Source organism: Falco rusticolus, chromosome 5, assembly GCF_015220075.1.
Source record: "Falco rusticolus isolate bFalRus1 chromosome 5, bFalRus1.pri, whole genome shotgun sequence".
In the NCBI taxonomy this organism is placed as follows: Eukaryota; Metazoa; Chordata; class Aves; order Falconiformes; family Falconidae; genus Falco; species Falco rusticolus.
The window spans coordinates 8,539,340-8,555,877 of record NC_051191.1 but is presented as its reverse complement, the minus strand read 5'-3'; the positions used below and the strand labels follow the sequence as shown (position 1 = coordinate 8,555,877).

The 16,538-nt window shown below is 45.7% G+C and overlaps 1 protein-coding gene across 1 annotated transcript; it reads right to left on the bottom strand.

Annotated features, from left to right (window-relative positions):
- Nucleotides 1-389: 389 nt before the first annotated feature.
- Nucleotides 390-16,187, bottom strand: GPR37 (G protein-coupled receptor 37). Its single transcript, XM_037388195.1, has 3 exons — nt 15,852-16,187; nt 14,134-15,213; nt 390-3,072 (listed from the first exon to the last, which is right to left on the bottom strand). Exons 1-3 carry the CDS (start codon nt 16,185-16,187, stop codon nt 2,254-2,256), a joined length of 2,235 nt encoding a protein of 744 aa, XP_037244092.1. The 3' UTR covers nt 390-2,253.
- Between the last annotated feature and the right edge of the window lie 351 nt (nt 16,188-16,538).

Below are 16,538 nucleotides of genomic sequence, written 5' to 3'. Positions count from 1 at the left end.
AAAAAAAGGAGTTTTTATTCCCATTCTTTATAAATATTGGCACCTAAAAGACATAGCACAAATCAAAATGCAGAGATGGGAATACGTATTTGAGGAGACACAGGCATCACAGTAAGGAGATTTTGTTTTCATCTTTTCTTTTCAATCCCTTTCGTAGTTTATTGGATGTAATCAAGCAACGTGAAGTCAGTGAAGGGTTTATAAGGAAAGGACAGTTCCCCCGCCTTCAGAAGTGACAGACTATGCTACAAAAAGATTTTTAAAGCTTAGGTAATTTAGCAAGTTCTAAACAGAAACAAATATTTAAATTTAGGCCTGTGCTTAAAGCAGATTGCTTTGCTAGGGCTCAATGCCTAAATCAAAAGTCAGAAAAAGAACTCAAGTGCATATAGATTCAAATTCAGATTCTTTAATTTCAACTACCTCTCAGTTGAAATTGTTATAGGTTAAAATGGTGAAGAAAAAGAAATACTGCTTGCCCAACCAGATACAAAGATTAAACATATCAAGTCCAGAATCCACAAATAAAAAATTGACTCCTTTCCAGAAGTTACAGAAAGTTCTTTAACATATTTAGAGGCAGGTATTGGGAAGTAAGACTACATCAGTTACAATCACTGTTAATTTCCAAGGACAAATGCATGTGATTCTACTACTGCACATACTATCGCAATTGTATTATTTATTTAATTGGTATTAAAATATAAGCTAATTATAACAAATTCAGTTCCTTAGCATGTTTCTACACTTCAGCTTGCTGCCCAGTGTAAATACAAGCCAGCTTGCCTGCCAAGAACAGCCTGTCTGCTTCAGCCAAGAAGTAGGGCAAATAAGCTCTGCTGGTACAGATAGGCACTTTCCAGTCTCCAGCCTGGCTTGCTTACAACAACTTTAGGTTTCACTATATTGCACTTTGCTGGCAGTGTTGACGTACCCTCATTTTAATAACTCTGTGGACAGCAAGAAGCCATCAGTAAAACACACCATGGTTCTCAAAAACAGCTTCAGAGCTGTGAGCTGCTACTGAATAGCAGTCTCTGTGAGAGCAACATGATTTATTATCGGTACACAGAGCCCCCCTGATTAATATTCATGCTACATATCCCAGAATAAATAGGAGATGCCAGTCTGATCCAAAGCCCTCTGAAATTAATGGAAAGCTTTCCATTGACTGCAACAGGCTCTGGGTCAAGCCCCAAGCGTCCAAGTGTGTTTATACCCTTTATAAAAAGAAGGAATCCACTCTCCACATGTTTCAGTCCCTCACATTTATTGTCAGCAAACCTCTGGCAAAAGAATGCCTTCCTCTGCAATGGGACTCTCACTGAAGCCAGTTGGAGCTATATACACAGACACTGAGGACATAATCTTAATGTAAAACCAATAACAAGTTGGAAATAAACCTGATGTTGAAACCACAGAAGACAGAATCTAGTGAGAAAGCAAATCTTTCTTCATAAGTAGTACAAAATCACTCAGGTTTTGTGCACCTGCAGGTTAAGAAGGAAATTTTCAATGAGGCACATTGAACCTTTGTAATACACATTAAAAAACCCCACTTGTGTAAATCTAATACCATTATAGCCATCTTCCCTAAACATTGTAATTATAGCTTCCAAGGGTAAGTACACAAATGGTAAATTAAATATGGCCATTTAAATTATTTTATGCCAAGATTTTTTTACTTATTGAAGGAATTTAGTATTATCTATAGGCATCCTTGTTAAATGCAGATTGACAATGAAGTTAAAGAATAAAACCTCATTTATTTTTATGCTACTTTATAAATTTTCTGAAGTCCAAGCCCTCTCGCAATAGTGTACAGAAATTGGATTAAAGCTACCTTCAAATACTTTCCACCACATCTTTTACATGAAACACCTTGCAAAATCGACAATGTCTATATAATCATTTTACAGCGATTATAAAAAAAATTCCTATGGAATTAAATAAAGTGGATTGATATGGATTTTCCTCCCCAAACAATAAAGTCCTAGCACCATGCAAAATATCATGATTTAAAACCTAGTGCTGGCTCTCCTTCTCTCTCGACCTTTCATTTTAATAAACAAACTATTTTCCAAAGCATGACTGTTAATAGACAGATTGGTTTCCAGAGTAGTTTTCAATAATAACTTTCAATAATTTTTTTTTGCATTTTGCTTCAAGAAAAATATGAATTAAAAAAAAACCCCCAAAAAAAACAACAGAAGAAAAAGGAAAAAGATACAGGAAATAAAGTCCTAAGGTCAACTAACAGTGAGTCCCAACGGAGGCAAAAGTGGACATTTCACGACGGATGGTACTGAAAGGGGAGAGCTCCAGTTCTGTGGTGTACTCATTGTCATTGTCATCACTTGTCACTGTTGAAGACTTCTGGATGCATTCATCACAGCAGCAACAGCAACACTCCATAAAGGCCCGGCTGAAAGGTTTACAGAGACAGAAAAGGAGAACTGGGGTAACACAGGACTTAAAAAACAAAAGGAATTGACTAATGAGATGGAGGAGGTCCATAGTCTGCCGAGAGACCCCTGTGGACATGTAGGCAGTCACAATGTTGCAAATGTTTTCAGGAATGATGCAAAACCCATATAAAATGGTCAAAGCCACCACTGTGCAGTTCATCTGACTTTCCAGCTGAATTTGTCGCTTGTTCCCCCTTGTGCAAGCCTTTTCCGCCCTCCTGATTTTCCTCGCGGTTACCAGGGAGCAGGTAATAGTGAAAAGAGTAGGCAAACAAAAATAGCAGCCAAAGTACCACCAGAGTCTTGCCCCGTCGTAAGTGAGAGCTAACACGTAGATGGTGTCAGGCAGCGCGGTGGAGATCTTCACCACGCAGCGCTCTCCCGGCGGGCTGCCACTGTACTCGGGGTCCTCCCGTGCCAGCTGGCGCAGCACCACCTCCGGCAGGGCCAGCAGCAGCGCGCCCACCCAGATGACAGCCAGCTTGGCAGTCGTCGAGGTGCAGTTTTCGATCATCTCATAATACATCTGCACGTTGGTGGCGGCACGAAATCGGTCGATGCAGAGGGCACAAAGTGTGAACGTGGTGACTCCCAGAGAGGCTACCTGGGAAGGAGAAAAGGGAATGTAAATGAACACAGGTGCCAGCATAGGGTTGGGGTAGGAAAAAGGAGGGGGGAGGGGAAAGGACAGCTACAAGGGTACGGTCCATTATTCAGCGGAGAGTGGGAAAACTTAATCTCCTTCAAAAGTCCCCTAGTCCCCTGTTGATGGCAGTTTTCTCAGAGAAGGAAGATGAAGGCCTGGACTCACTCAAGCTGAAGAGAGAATTAAGGGAATTAATTTATTGTATATTGGATGAAGGCTCTTACCATTGAGCTGTTCTTTGGAAGAGGCTTATACTCTTTCATAGTTAAGGACAGCTCAAGTTGTACTCTAAAACACCAGTCAAGTCTAGCCCCTTGACTGACAAAAGCAAAGGACAACCCAGTTTAGGGGCATTAGTCTAGAAGACAGTAAAGCACCCTCAAAAGAAACATCACCGACAGAACTTAGCTTCCAGTGTTTGCAGAGCTGTTATCCAGCATGTATCCCAAAAGAGTAGATCTTTCCCTGCCTACAAATACTTATTTCAGCTTGGCGCCATCCTCTCCTGGATGCCCATGCAAACCTCTGTGCAACACTGAGTGGAAAAAAATTTGAGGAACTGACCAACATGTAAAACTAACCCACTTCCTCCCCACCATTTTTCTAAGGGGTGTTTTTCAGAAAAATCAGTTCCACCACAAGGGTTGGAATTTAAGTCAAGAGAGGAGAGAGGGGAGAGTCTTCCTCCAGCAGAAGTATGAATTTATGCCCACATGACATGTTCATCAAACATGCAGGCAATCATAACATCAAAACCTTCCATATCTACAAAACCCAGGAACCCTGCAGGTTAGACATCTACTGAATGGAGTAGGGTCCAACAACTTTTTTTGTGGACTGAGGTTTTTAAGTGAAATTTTGATGGTGTGTACACACATAAAGTCATCCTGTACTGTGAGTTTAAAGAGACTGTATCTGAAATCTTCAGGCTTCCAGAGCCTGTGCAAAACCCATCTTCACTGTAACAGTTAGGCTTTAATAATCTATCTTCTACATTTCATTCAGAAAAAAAATCACTGGAAAATCTAGGCTTAATTTCATAAGAAACATCCTGTGGGAGAGTGTACTGAAGGCCAGGAGAAATGACAGAAGTTTCATTGTTTAAATGATTTAAAGATGGATTGGACAGAGTTCTCAATTATATACTGTAAGGAGCAAGTACAGAGCAATGCATGTTTTCTAGCTTTAATAACCATCATTCTATGCATGAACAGAAACCTCATACTGCCATGAAATATAATTTCCTATAATTTTATCCTGTTTATAACTAAATTTCCTAAAAATAAATTTGCAGAACACTATATACATTTTGGCCTAATCTTATTTCCATCAAATTCAACTTCGGTTCAAATACAAACCAGAACTCCCATTAACTTCAACTGAAGAAAGATTAGGTGCCCTGTTTCATTCTAATGCATTTATTTTCAGGGGTTTGCATGCTTGTGTTATGCTGAAAATGTGTTGATGCAAAAGAAAAGAAACTGTTAAATAATATTCCTGATAAATGTAAAGGATGGTTACTTTTATCATGACTAAACCACATGTCCGTGCAATTAACGGGGAAATCAAGGGTAATATTAGGCAGTTCACTATAACTTTGCTTAGCCAAATTTGATGTGCAGTAATATATTTCAATGTCATATAGGTAGATTTAAAAAATAATTCTGATTTCCACCATAATTTTGAAATATTCCTGTTTACGCATCCCCTGTAAAAAGTTCTGCAAAGATAGACAATACAGTTATACACAACTATATCAACATATAATTCATTTTGGCCTCCAATATTTAATGGCCATATCAGATTACTAAAATTGAGTATCACTGAAAAATATTAGGCACTTGGGATTAGAACTGCCAGACATTGGCTTAGTTGGAGAATTCTTTGAAGCAGCTTCCTAAAAGATGGCATGAGTAAGATGCAATCTCTTACTAATCAACTTGCAGGAATATTTATTGATGACAATGGAGTACCATAAACATTTTTAATAGACAAACCTATTGATTTAGGAAGTTAAAAACTGTCTGAAAAGAATCAGAGAAAGCTTGGTAAATACAGCAAAAAATAAAAATTAAAGAAAAATTGCAGTTAAATTTTAATGAACAGTTTTAAACTTAGCTAATGAAAGATAATTTTCACATACCACTGCTTAAAAGTCCGATTTTTAAACTCAAGACCAGTGACTTTGTTTCCAAAACATTTAAATGTGTATGTGCAGTCTTCAAATTCCTTAGAGTGACAGCAAAACCTTTAGCCAGAACATGCAACATGAATAACAAAAGGGTGAGGACACAGGGAAATAATTGAGATTCAGGAATGAATAGAGATTAGAACATAAAATCAGCAGAACAGAAGAAAATCTGAGGGTTTGTATATTAACATTTTCCCTCAGCTCTTATTTGAGCCTCTTCCCCCGCCCCCAATGCACACGCTTTCATTGCTTTAGCATTTCGTTGCAAACGGGCTGTTATACAGTGGCTAAGGCATTAAAACTCTGCAGCTGTTAAGGCTGGACTAATGAAAGAAGACATCCCCACCGTGAACAAACATAACCTGCGGGGTCCCTGTCACATTAATTGACCAACAGCTTGGAGGTTTAAGACAGTGAAATAGAGCAAGAGGAAACAACTAAGAACAGTGGAAGTCGGCTTTGAAAACTCTCCCATGGATTTACTGCTGAAACAAGCTGAACAAAGCCAGTGTTCCCCTGGAACAGGCAACGGTTTCCTATTTTCTGTAGATTAACGGAGTTAGTGATGCCATGGAAAAGCTTGCAAAAAACAAACACACACTCCTAAGCAGCTGAACAGGGATTCACTCCAGCTGACTTGCTAAAAGGCAGTATAGCAATTTAAGGGTTACTTACCCCACACTGCAGACTATGAGTAATTGCCAGCAAAAATCAATGGGTGCTGCTTGCAACCTATGTGGGCAAGAACAGCGGCATGCATTCTGCATGTTCACACAATTTCAGTTTAGGGGTGTTTCTTCATACCACTCATACTAATAATTAGGGCTAAGCTGAAAATGTGAAAGAAGCCAGAAAAGTTTCCTTTTTAATCTGTTACACTGCCCTGAAATAACAACAGAATGTAGGCAATTAATTTGATGGGGAGTAGGTAAAGGACAAATTAACAAATCCTAAAGCGGTGTGAAGCTGCATGGAGTTTAACGGTGCTCTTCTTTAACAGCTGAGTTTCTGATACGCTGATATGCTGTTGCTGTCTTAATGCCAACAACCTGGCAGGAAATGAAGCAAGACAAGGGCAAGTCAGCCTGAGTAGTTTTTGATCATGGCTTAGTTGTCCAATTTATTTCCATATGGTCCCTATGAAGATTCTCCTTCAGTCTCTAGACATTCAGGATGACACCAGTTTACATCTTTCTCTTACTAGATGATACCAGAAAAGTCCCCAAGTGTCTAACCAAATGACCACCAATTTGCTTTGAGGAGGTGGTGCAGTAACCCCTGCTTTGGGGAGGTGCTCACACGCTTTGGGCACGGAGCCACTGCTGAAGGCAACACCAGCTACAGCACACAGGCAGAAAAGAAGACATTATTGTTACAAGGGAGTCTCTTAATACATTTGCTCCTTTAAAAGCATTGACAGGGATGTTAGTGGGCACTGTGATGCTCCTTCGAGACACTGCATAAACCTTTGGTCATGAGCTCACCAGCTGTTAGTCAACTGTGTCGAAATTCATTTGGGGAACTGAGGGCAGAGAGAACAACAGTAAACTCATGAAATGCTCAGCTTAATTGCATCAGTTCTCCTCGCTGTCCCTCCAACATACCAATTCCCCTTTCATGAGCTTTAACAATTACAGAGATGTTCCCAGGCCTTCCCTGGCCTGTCCTACTTCTCCTCCTGGCTGCGGTCCCACAGCTCTTGGCCCTGGCCTCTAGGAGCAGAGCCGCTGGCTGACCAGGGAAGCAGTGTAGATGTAGTACAGTAAGCAATGCCAGTGGAAATAAGACTGTGAATTCTCTCTTACCAATATCTGTTTGACTAGACAAAGGTAATGAAAACAAAACCAGAAACGAGATCAGAAAAGGTGACTTGGGTGAAAAAGTCAACAAGGACCAAATTCTGTGAGCAAATATAAAAGAGAGATTGGGTCACTCGGTCCCATCAGGTGAAGACCAAGAAGTGATATTGCTGCTATCTACAAATAAATCTATCTTGAGATACAAAAGTTACGTAAGCTGAAGGACAGTGAATATAACAGAATGGGAATCAACCAGCCATGAGCAACTCAAGGCTGGGAATGAGAGTGACCATTCACCATCTCAGGCATCATGTTCTCGAGCACGCCTTCTGATGGAGAAAGGAGAGCAAACGATGTAGACTGATTCTACATGGAACCAGATAAAATAAAGGAGTTGTAAGAAGTGGCTGCTTCTACCAGCTGAAGCTGGATTTTCTAAGACAATATAAGAAACACTGTGTTACAAACATAAAATAAACTACATGGCACTCTTTGGTTACAAGGCAGGATGGGGATTTGAAGCATTTTCCTGTTGTAACAAGAAAGCTGAACTGCAGAAAAGGTTCACTACTACTAGCCAAGCCGTAACTGCCAGTGACACCTTGTAGACTCTTTATATCCATTTCTGGTATATCTTATAAACAACTAATTTTTTTCCCCACAAGCCATTTGAGTCTACCATCTCATTATGGCTAGTCTATATTCACATCAAACTTGATAGCTTTAGAGCACATTAATGCAACATATCATGGGTGGCTTTTGCAGCCTTGTCAATTTTAGCTAAGATAAACAAAGTTAGTACAGACTGCAATACTTTTTTTGTGCTACTCTACACTTGCATTACAGAGTCCAGTAATAAGACTGGACTACCATAAAATAAAAGGTCATCCCATTGCAAACAAGTATTTAATTGTTTATCTAGATTTCTGGTTTCTGTTCTTTCAATTAAAAAAAAAACACAACCAAACAAAAAACCCAAACCAAAACCCAAGAATGACAGTAATTACTATAAATAAATAAACACAACACCTCTATATTTCTTATATTAAGTGCTATTACACATCAATGACTTTATGCTTTAAAATAGGTAAGGGTTAAAGTTAAAACTCCATTAAAACCCTACTGTGGTGCGGCAGATGTAATTCTGTAGCTAAGGAGTACTGGGGCCAGGGTACCCCTCTGACATCAGTAATTAGTTTAAGCATTCTGGACAAGAATCTACGTCACCTTAATTATCTAAAGGACAAGATGGTAGTTCTGGAAATGACTATGATGGAGATGTCCTACATACATGGAACAATGAGTACAATATGGTTGTTTCCTTTGTGGTACTATCAACACTCATAGCAGGAAGACATAGAGCACGTGCTTTGTACATTTCTTATCCATCTGCATATCCTAAGAGTAATAGTGTTCGGAATCAGAATCCACTTCCAAGAGCTGGTCTGGAATTCTGTTGGAAGTGAAAGCCAACCAGAACATCACGGCACTGGAAATACTCATTAGTACACCACATGCTTATCCAGAGGGCTGGAAAAATTGCAAAGCACAAAGGGAGTTAATTTTTGTTCATCTTCCTGTTTACAACCTGACAAGCTACCATATAAGTAAATTTAATTTACTTTATTTTTTTTTTAATAAAGAAATGAGTGCCATTCTCTACCGAGGATTAAATTCTCACCATACTGCACAAGGGAATCCTGCACTAATTCTTAATATTAACAACATGCACCGGCTGCTAAAAAACTGCCTCTTCCTCCTCTGCAGGAAAACTCCTGTCATACGGAGAAATGACATCCCAGTGCTCAGAGTACAGTCTACGGTGCTGGGACAGCAGATGCTGCCTTTTTCTCTCCACACATATGTAACTCAAATATTACTGACCCAATTTTAAACCTTGTCTGACAAAAATTAATTTCCATGATGAAACGCCACACGCAAAGTTTAAGCCAAAAGCAAATTTTTATGGACAACTTTTAAGCCCCTAAGGACAAGGTTTGCTGAGGAAAGAAAGATTGACAGAACAGCCAACACGGCAGCTACTATCATCACGCTGTTAATACCTAAAGGGCAGAGCTATATTAACACTTCTTTCTTTAAGTAATTATTTATTGTGTGATAAGCGCTGAAGATATTCTGCTCAGTAAAAGACACATGTAGCCACTGCCCCAGAAAACTCTCAGTGTGAAGCTTTGAAACTGCGAGCCTCTCTGAGGATCTCTGCCTATGACCCAGAGGTCTTACTGGAGATTCAGGAGTGCAGCTCTGAGTCGAGTCAAAGAAGAGACATGAAGAAGATGCCACACAACAAAAGACACAGAAAAGGCAGATAATACACAGCTTTTATAAACTCCCATAAAAAATGTATTTGCCTCCTTAAAGTGAAACCTAAAATAAGGCTCTCTTCTGACAGCTTTGCAACAGGCAGGGAATGGCCACTTTCTCTGCTTTGTGCCTCTCACTTGCCTCTACCAACTAAAAGACAGAAAGGGGGAAAAAAGCCTCACCTCGAATTGCCCTGGAGCACCAGCTCCTGTGAAAGATAGTAATTTGTATTCCAGGACAAATCAATCCTTATGTTTTCCACTAAGAATACTGATTGTGATCGCTATCCAAGCTGGAAGTTACCCACCAGAAACAGGAGTGATGCCACAAATTGATTGCCAAAAGCACAAGCAGGGACTGGGCATCAGATGTTGGAGGCTTTCACTGTCAGCCTGCTCCAGAGCCAAGCCAGCGTATGCACAACATGGTCCAGGTGAGGACACCGCAAATCTGGTCTTTCTCTTTGTTGTGGGGGTATGAGAAAGGCAGAGGGAGGGCTCATGTTTATTAGCACTAAGTGCACGGCCGAGTATCATCACTGACCTTGGCAACCTCTTGACCTGTGCCGGACTGCACAGGACAGTACAGCAGCCTCTGCAAACCCTCATTCTAGACTGTTTCCCGATTCTAAATCCTTACTTCACTATAAGTAGCTCGTCTCAATCTGCTGGCATAGAAAGTGATGTCTGCTTCCAACAAACCCCCTCAAACTCACCAAGCTTCTATCCTCCAAGAACAGAATGCGCACAACTCAAGAAAGCTTCCTTTTAAAGCCCAAAAGATAGCTTCTAGTCCTAGTTGGCACAATCCATTTGTCATCTGCAGCAAGCTGCTCTGGGCCTTTAACAACTTACTAACCTCTTCACTACTGCCTTCAAGCATTAAAATAAAAATAATGATGCTACTTCACAGGACTGTTACATTTCACAGCTGTACAGCTGTGAAATATTTAGAAGCACAGTAAAACCACTGATTTTGTCTACATCCACACTTCTTTCTATTAAGACCTAGCATAAATCTGTAAGTCAGGGAACCTGAATGATATCGTTTTGTACTCCTTTTTTTGTTTTCCCCTCACCCTGCAGTCCTGTTGCTGAAAAGACTGTGTGTACTTACACAGAAAAAGGGTTCCACGATCAGCAGGGCTTGTGGAACAGGAATTGGCCAAAGCCATTATCTTTGTACTGCCATTTACCCTGTATCTCCTGATGATGAGCAATACTGAGAAAAGTATATTGAAGACAACATAAACAAAGTGTGCAGGTAAACACTTCAGACATGCATGCCTAAAGAAAAATTTTAGGCAAAATCAGGCAAAATTTTAGGAACTGTTGAGCAGTTGATTAAAAGTGCATCTCCACACATACTTATGGGCAGAGTATCTGTCCCGGTTGTTCCAATTCCCTTCTTGATTCCCTCTCAGTGCATTCAAAACCACTCCTCCAGGATAGCGCCATCATTAGGGTCAAGTAAAGTTCTTGGTGGAGATAATCTGCTTCTACTAACCATTCGTCTTTCTAGCTTTTTTCTCTAGCAGTTTTCCTCTCATCACCTAGAGACCTCGTGAGAAGCACCGAAGAATTAATTTACTCACTTTCTGCCTCAGTCATGTGCACAGCATTCCTTATGCAAGCATCGCCATGACATAGTTTTAAAAGGTAAGTAAGAACTGACCAAGTTGTGAGACAATATATGGCTGAAATGACTGCTTAATGTACTTGGTCACAGCAGATCTTTACTAGGTATGAGAAAACTGCCCTTTAAATTAAATGCTGACCTTCCACAGCTGGAAGCTCAACATTTACCTATACAAATGTGCTTCAAGATACCACAAAACATTTTCCCCTGACTGCGTGCATATGTGTTATCACTGGCAATAGATGCTATGTTGATATTCTGCACAACATCCACTAAACAGCACAAATAAAGACCAATTGGCCAACAGAGGCTAAACTGAGAAAACTCAAGGTTCCTCACTGGGATCACTTGAAACCTTCAAACACAATACAGAGCACGCTTAGGCTATGTTAAAATGCTGTGATCACTGTATCACTTGCTCTGGATAATCAGACATCCCCTGTTCTCTAGTTCTGAAAGTACAAGCTGGTGTGACAGAGGGCTCAGCCCAATAAGGGTCTTTGATACTTGAAAGTGAGGTATTTCCCACCTCTGGGTGAGTCACCTAGCTCCCTAAACACTGATTAAGGAGAACTGGCGCACAAAAGAAATGTAAAGTATGGAACAGATAGGCACTTAACAAAATGCTGGGCTAACTTACAGAAAACACAGATAATACCTTAAAGTTTGTCCATTTTTGGGAAGATGCTTCATCCATAAACCTCTCCTGAAGATAGCTGTTTACAGAGTTCCTCTCAAGGAGCTTCATCCTTCTCCCACTGTGTGAGAAGGGAATGAGTCTGCCCAGGTGTAACCACAAGGGAGAAGATGGTGTTGTTCACCTGTCAGGTGAGTACACTGCTGTGAACAATCCTTGACGGAGCATGAAGCAGCAGCTGCTCACAGGGCAGATTTCATGACATGCTCCACATCTGCATTGCTCCTGGTAGTGTCCGCATCACTGTTAATGCCTGAGAGGTTAGAACAACACTTGGGAAGCAGTGAACCTTTGCTCTAACTGCCTTCTCCATCTCAGCAGGGTCAAATCCTGATTTGCAGGACAATGTCCTTCTTGCCGAGCTCAAGGCGAGCTGTGGAGAGCCACAATCCGCTAGTGGTGTTCAGTATCTGCCACTCATGGCTACAGTTTACTGAGGGAGAAATCCAGCCTTTTACTTACTGCTCCCAGGGTGATGAATATACTTGACATACGTAAGTATTATATTTAACAACTAGTGAATGAAAGATACACAATTCTGGGAGCAACACAGAACCCCAAGGTTGTATCTTTTTTGATCTGTACGTTAGAAAAAAGTTCATTAAATTTCCTCAGGGACACGGAGGATGTTTAACTTTCAGACCTCAGTAATAATTAAGCCTAAGATGGGCACCATACCACCGGTCCATCACAACTGGATCGGTACCAGTTCTTGAATAAGACTTCAACTCTAGACACCCACAGAACTTCAAAGAAAAAAAAAAAAAAAAGAGAAAAAAGAAAGGTGTTATTAAAGTATAAAGGGGGGACAGCAGCAGCTGAATGGTTTTTTGGGATTACATTTTTTAATTTCAGCTCAAGTACTTTCAGTTTGACAAACTCTTTAGTGCCCAAACCTGTGCAGCATAACCAACAAATTTTGAAGAACAGTGTGGCCATGCAAATCATTTCAATTACTGATCTTTAACTAGCATCAGCATTACGAAGAGGTATTTCTACTCTGTATGTGGATGCACCAAAAAAAGGCTAGGAAGCGTAAAATGTCACTACAGGGAAGTCCTGAAAACACTTCAACTACACTAAGTACTTTAATTGAAATGGTTACACTCTAACTGAAACAGAACTACTTATTTTATTGGTTAAAACAGTAGCCTCAGAACCTAATTCCGAAATTTTAAAAGCTCCTAGTACTATCAGTTTCTCATCAAATACATACTTACTCCTTCATGTCTTCCTAAATGCAAATCGATTAAGTGTGCTTTGAGTTTTTCAAATGCAGTGGTATACTACTGGCCTTGAATTCATCTAAGCGTAGCACAGCTCCACCCTTTGTCCGATACGACTGGTAATAAAGTGTATCACATATAAACGAAGTAACGACAATTTAGTGCCTACACGTCACACACCTTTCTAAACATTTTCTTAACAGTATCAGTTGACAGTTAACTACATATGACTGTGTACCAATGTGCTGTTGAAGCTGATAGTCTACGTATTAATAACAAGCTGGGTTTTGTTTTGGGGGTGGTGTTGGTTTTTGTTGGGGTTTTTTTCCCCCCCAGTATCTCCTTCTTAGGATGCGAGAATCAACAGTTATTTCCGGAGCTTTCAGTTACAGAATGATGTTGAACATAAGGTTTTGGGAATACAGCAGAGCCAGCCAGAATTATGGGCTACCACCCTACCAACAAGCCTGAGCGTTCGGTTCCAGTAAATAAATAAAGCGGACAACCTGAACGCTGCCGGCAGGACTCTGGCCAGCTGGCTGACAGCTTCCTTGACAGAGACTCTGAACCATTGCCAAGAAGCCGAGATTTAAATGGAGCTGGGGTCATTTTTTTAATTATTATTTTTTTAACGATAAGCTAAATAAATGTGAGATTTGAACGCCCAGGTATAAATTATGAGCACCTACATCCCATTGATGGTTCTTTTCACAATCGCCTTCCTGCAACCTGTCCCCACTCACCCCCCTCCATCCGCTTTCCCGCCTCGCTTCACTTTAGGAAAACGACAAACAAAGCAAAAAACCCCGAAATCTAACTCTGAGGGGATCCTTCGCCCTTCAGGATCACAGGGAGGAAGGAAAGTTCGGCAGAACTCGCGCGAGCGTAAGGAAGAGCTAGAGGCGCCCGGCCCGAGGCTACAGCAATCCCGATGCCGCTGGACCCGGCGCGGCCACAACCTGTCCCTGTCCCTGCCGCTGCGGGGCCGCGCCGGGGCGCCTCGGCCTCGGGAGCGCCCGGGAACCCGCCGCACCGGGGCGGCCCCGCGCGTGGCTCCGGCCGGCGGCGGAGCAGCGGCGGGGAGAGGCGCCCGGCGCCGGGCGGGCGCGGCGGGGCCCGCGCATCCCTACACACCGCCATTACCTCGATGTACGGGACGATCTTGCAGGAGAAGTCTTCTAGGAGCCACTTCTTGGTGAGCTCCTGGAAGATGACCAGCGGCAGGCAGAAGAAGACGATGAGGAAGTCCCAGAAGGCCAGGTTGGCCAGCAGAGAGTTGGAGATGCTCCGCATGTAGTAGTTGTGGCAGACGATGCACATCACTGCCATGTTGCCCATGATGCCGATGCCGAAGATCACCACGGAGAGGCACATGACGGCGTAGGCGCCGTACGACTCCTCGGTCAGCGGGTAGAAGGGGTTGCGGAGGCGGGCGCGGCGCCCCGTGGCGTTGCCGCGGCCCCCGGCGCTGCCCTCGCCGCCGGCCGAGCCGTTCAGGGGCAGCCAGCGGGGGCCGCCCGCCGCGCCCCTCCCCGCCGCCGCGCCGGCCCCGCGCTCGCTGCTCCGCGCCCGCCGCCGCCCGGCCCCCGCCGCCCCGCGGGGGGCGCAGCCGCCGCCCGGCCCCGCCGCTCCGGCCCGCGGGGGAGGGCTCCGCGCCCGGGGAGAGCCGCGGCCGCCCGCCCGCCCGCGTCGAGGGGCGTCGGGGCTGGCGGCGAGCTGGCGCGCTGCGCGGGCGCCGGCAGCCCGGCGGCGGCGGCGGGGGCCAGGGCGCAAGCGGCCCAGGCGCCCAGAACCTGGCAGAGCAGGGCGAGGGGAGCGCGGAGGGGCTGCATGGCCGGGTGGCGGCGGGGGTCGCCCGCTCCCTTTCAGAGGCGGCAGCCGCCCCGCTCGGCGGGGCTGGGAGCGGGAGACATGCCCGCCCGGCCGCCGGGGGCCGCCCGCTTCGCCGGGGCGGGGGCAGCTGCCACGCCGCTGCCCCCCGAGCGCGGCTCCCGCTGCCGCCGGGGCTCGCCGCGTGAAGCGGCCGGCGCGGGGGCGCGGCGAGCGGAGCAGCGGGGAGGCTCTTCTCGCCGCCTCCCGGGGCAGACTCGGAAAGTTGTGTCTCCGTCTCCGACGCGCCGAGTTAATGTAGCAAGTGCACCGCCGGGAGGATCCCCCTCCGGCGCTCCGCCCTTTCCCGGGACCGCTGCCTCCGCGCCAGCAGCCGCTCCGGCCCCGCGCTGCCTATTTACGTCCTCCCGCCGCTGCGGGCAGTTGGTGGCTTTATTGGTGAGGAAAGGTCCCCTGTGGAAAACGCCTCCCCTCTCCGGGTAATTGCGAACACTAATGCCTCCTCGCCGGCAACCTCGCAGAAAACAGGTTGCTGCGCACAGCTTGGGATGTTTAAGAGCTTTGCAAAACTCTTGCCGGGATTAGTCGCCGCGCCGCCTAAGCGCTCGCCCGGCGGCGGAGAGCGGCGAGAACGGCCGGGCCAGCAAAGTTTCTGCCGGGGCCGGCCGGGCGCAGCTGCGGGACCGACCCCTCGGGGCTGCCCCCGCCTCCCGAGCTGTGCGGGCACCGGGGGCAGCGGGGCGGTTGCCGCCCGGGCAGGCAGGGGCGGGGGCTGCTCTGCGGCGGGCTCCGCTCCCGCTCCCCACTCCCCGCGGCTCCGGCCCCGCTCAGCCCGGTGCCGGCCCGGCCCGGCTCGGCTCCGCCGCGGCTCCCGGGGGCGCGCCGGGGAGGCGGGCGAGCAGCGCCGCGGCCCGCAGTGCGCAAGCGCTGCCCGGTGGCGCTGCGGGGCCGCTCCGCTGTCCACCCGCCGGGGGAGCCGGGCGGCGGGGCGAGGGGAGGGTGCGGGGCAGGCGAGCCCGGCCCCACGCTGCCCTGCCCTCCCGCAGCCCCGCCGTGCGGGCAGGCGCCGGCAAAAGCCGCTTCCCCGCTGGCGGCGCCCCCGCCGCCCGCCGGCTCGCAGCCTGCCGGCTCTCCCCGCGCTGCTGCTGGCGGCGCGGTCCGGCTGCCTGCCTCGGCTCGCCGGTGGCCGCGGGGCCCGGGGGGCGAGCGAAGCGCCTTGCCCGGGTGCGGCGAGTCTCGCACCCCGGCGCGATTCCCGGGCGATGGGAAGGGAGGGTGAGGGCTGACGAGGGGCGCTGGCGGCGGCAGAGTGGGAGACGAGCCCGTGGGGGCAGAGGGCACAGCTGGGGGGAGCGGGGTGTTCCCATGTGGAGTGCCAAATGAAGCGGCAGAAGGGTGCCGTTGGAGGAGATGGTGTTGGAAGCGTCACCCCCGCAGCCGAACGGCGTTAGAAGCGTCTCCAGGTATTTTCCATGCCTGGAGAGGCAGGTCTGCATTTCTTTCCTGTTTTGAACGTGTGTACGATTTGCCTTTGTACAGTCAGATAAAGTCAGGTTTGTTTCTTGCCTTTGTACAGTCACATAAATTCTGCAATTCTTTCTCCTTGTTTCTTAGATTTTTACTTAATTTAGGTGACTTCTTGGCTTGCCAAAGTCGGATACAAGAAGTATTTCACCGTAAGTAGCCTTAATGCTTCTCTATTGCAATTGTTTCCATTT

Excerpts from the sequence above, each read along its gene's own strand:
- GPR37 (XM_037388195.1), bottom strand. The coding sequence starts at position 16,187 with ATGGGAACACCCCGCTCCCCCCAGCTGTGCCCTCTGCCCCCACGGGCT. Across the intron at positions 15,214-15,851 it reads CGGGGCTGCGGGAGGGCAGG|GCAGCGCGGGGCCGGAGCGG; the intron begins GCAGCGTGGGGC and ends GGACGTAAATAG. Across the intron at positions 3,073-14,133 it reads AGATCGTCCCGTACATCGAG|GTAGCCTCTCTGGGAGTCAC; the intron begins GTAATGGCGGTG and ends TCTCCTTCCCAG.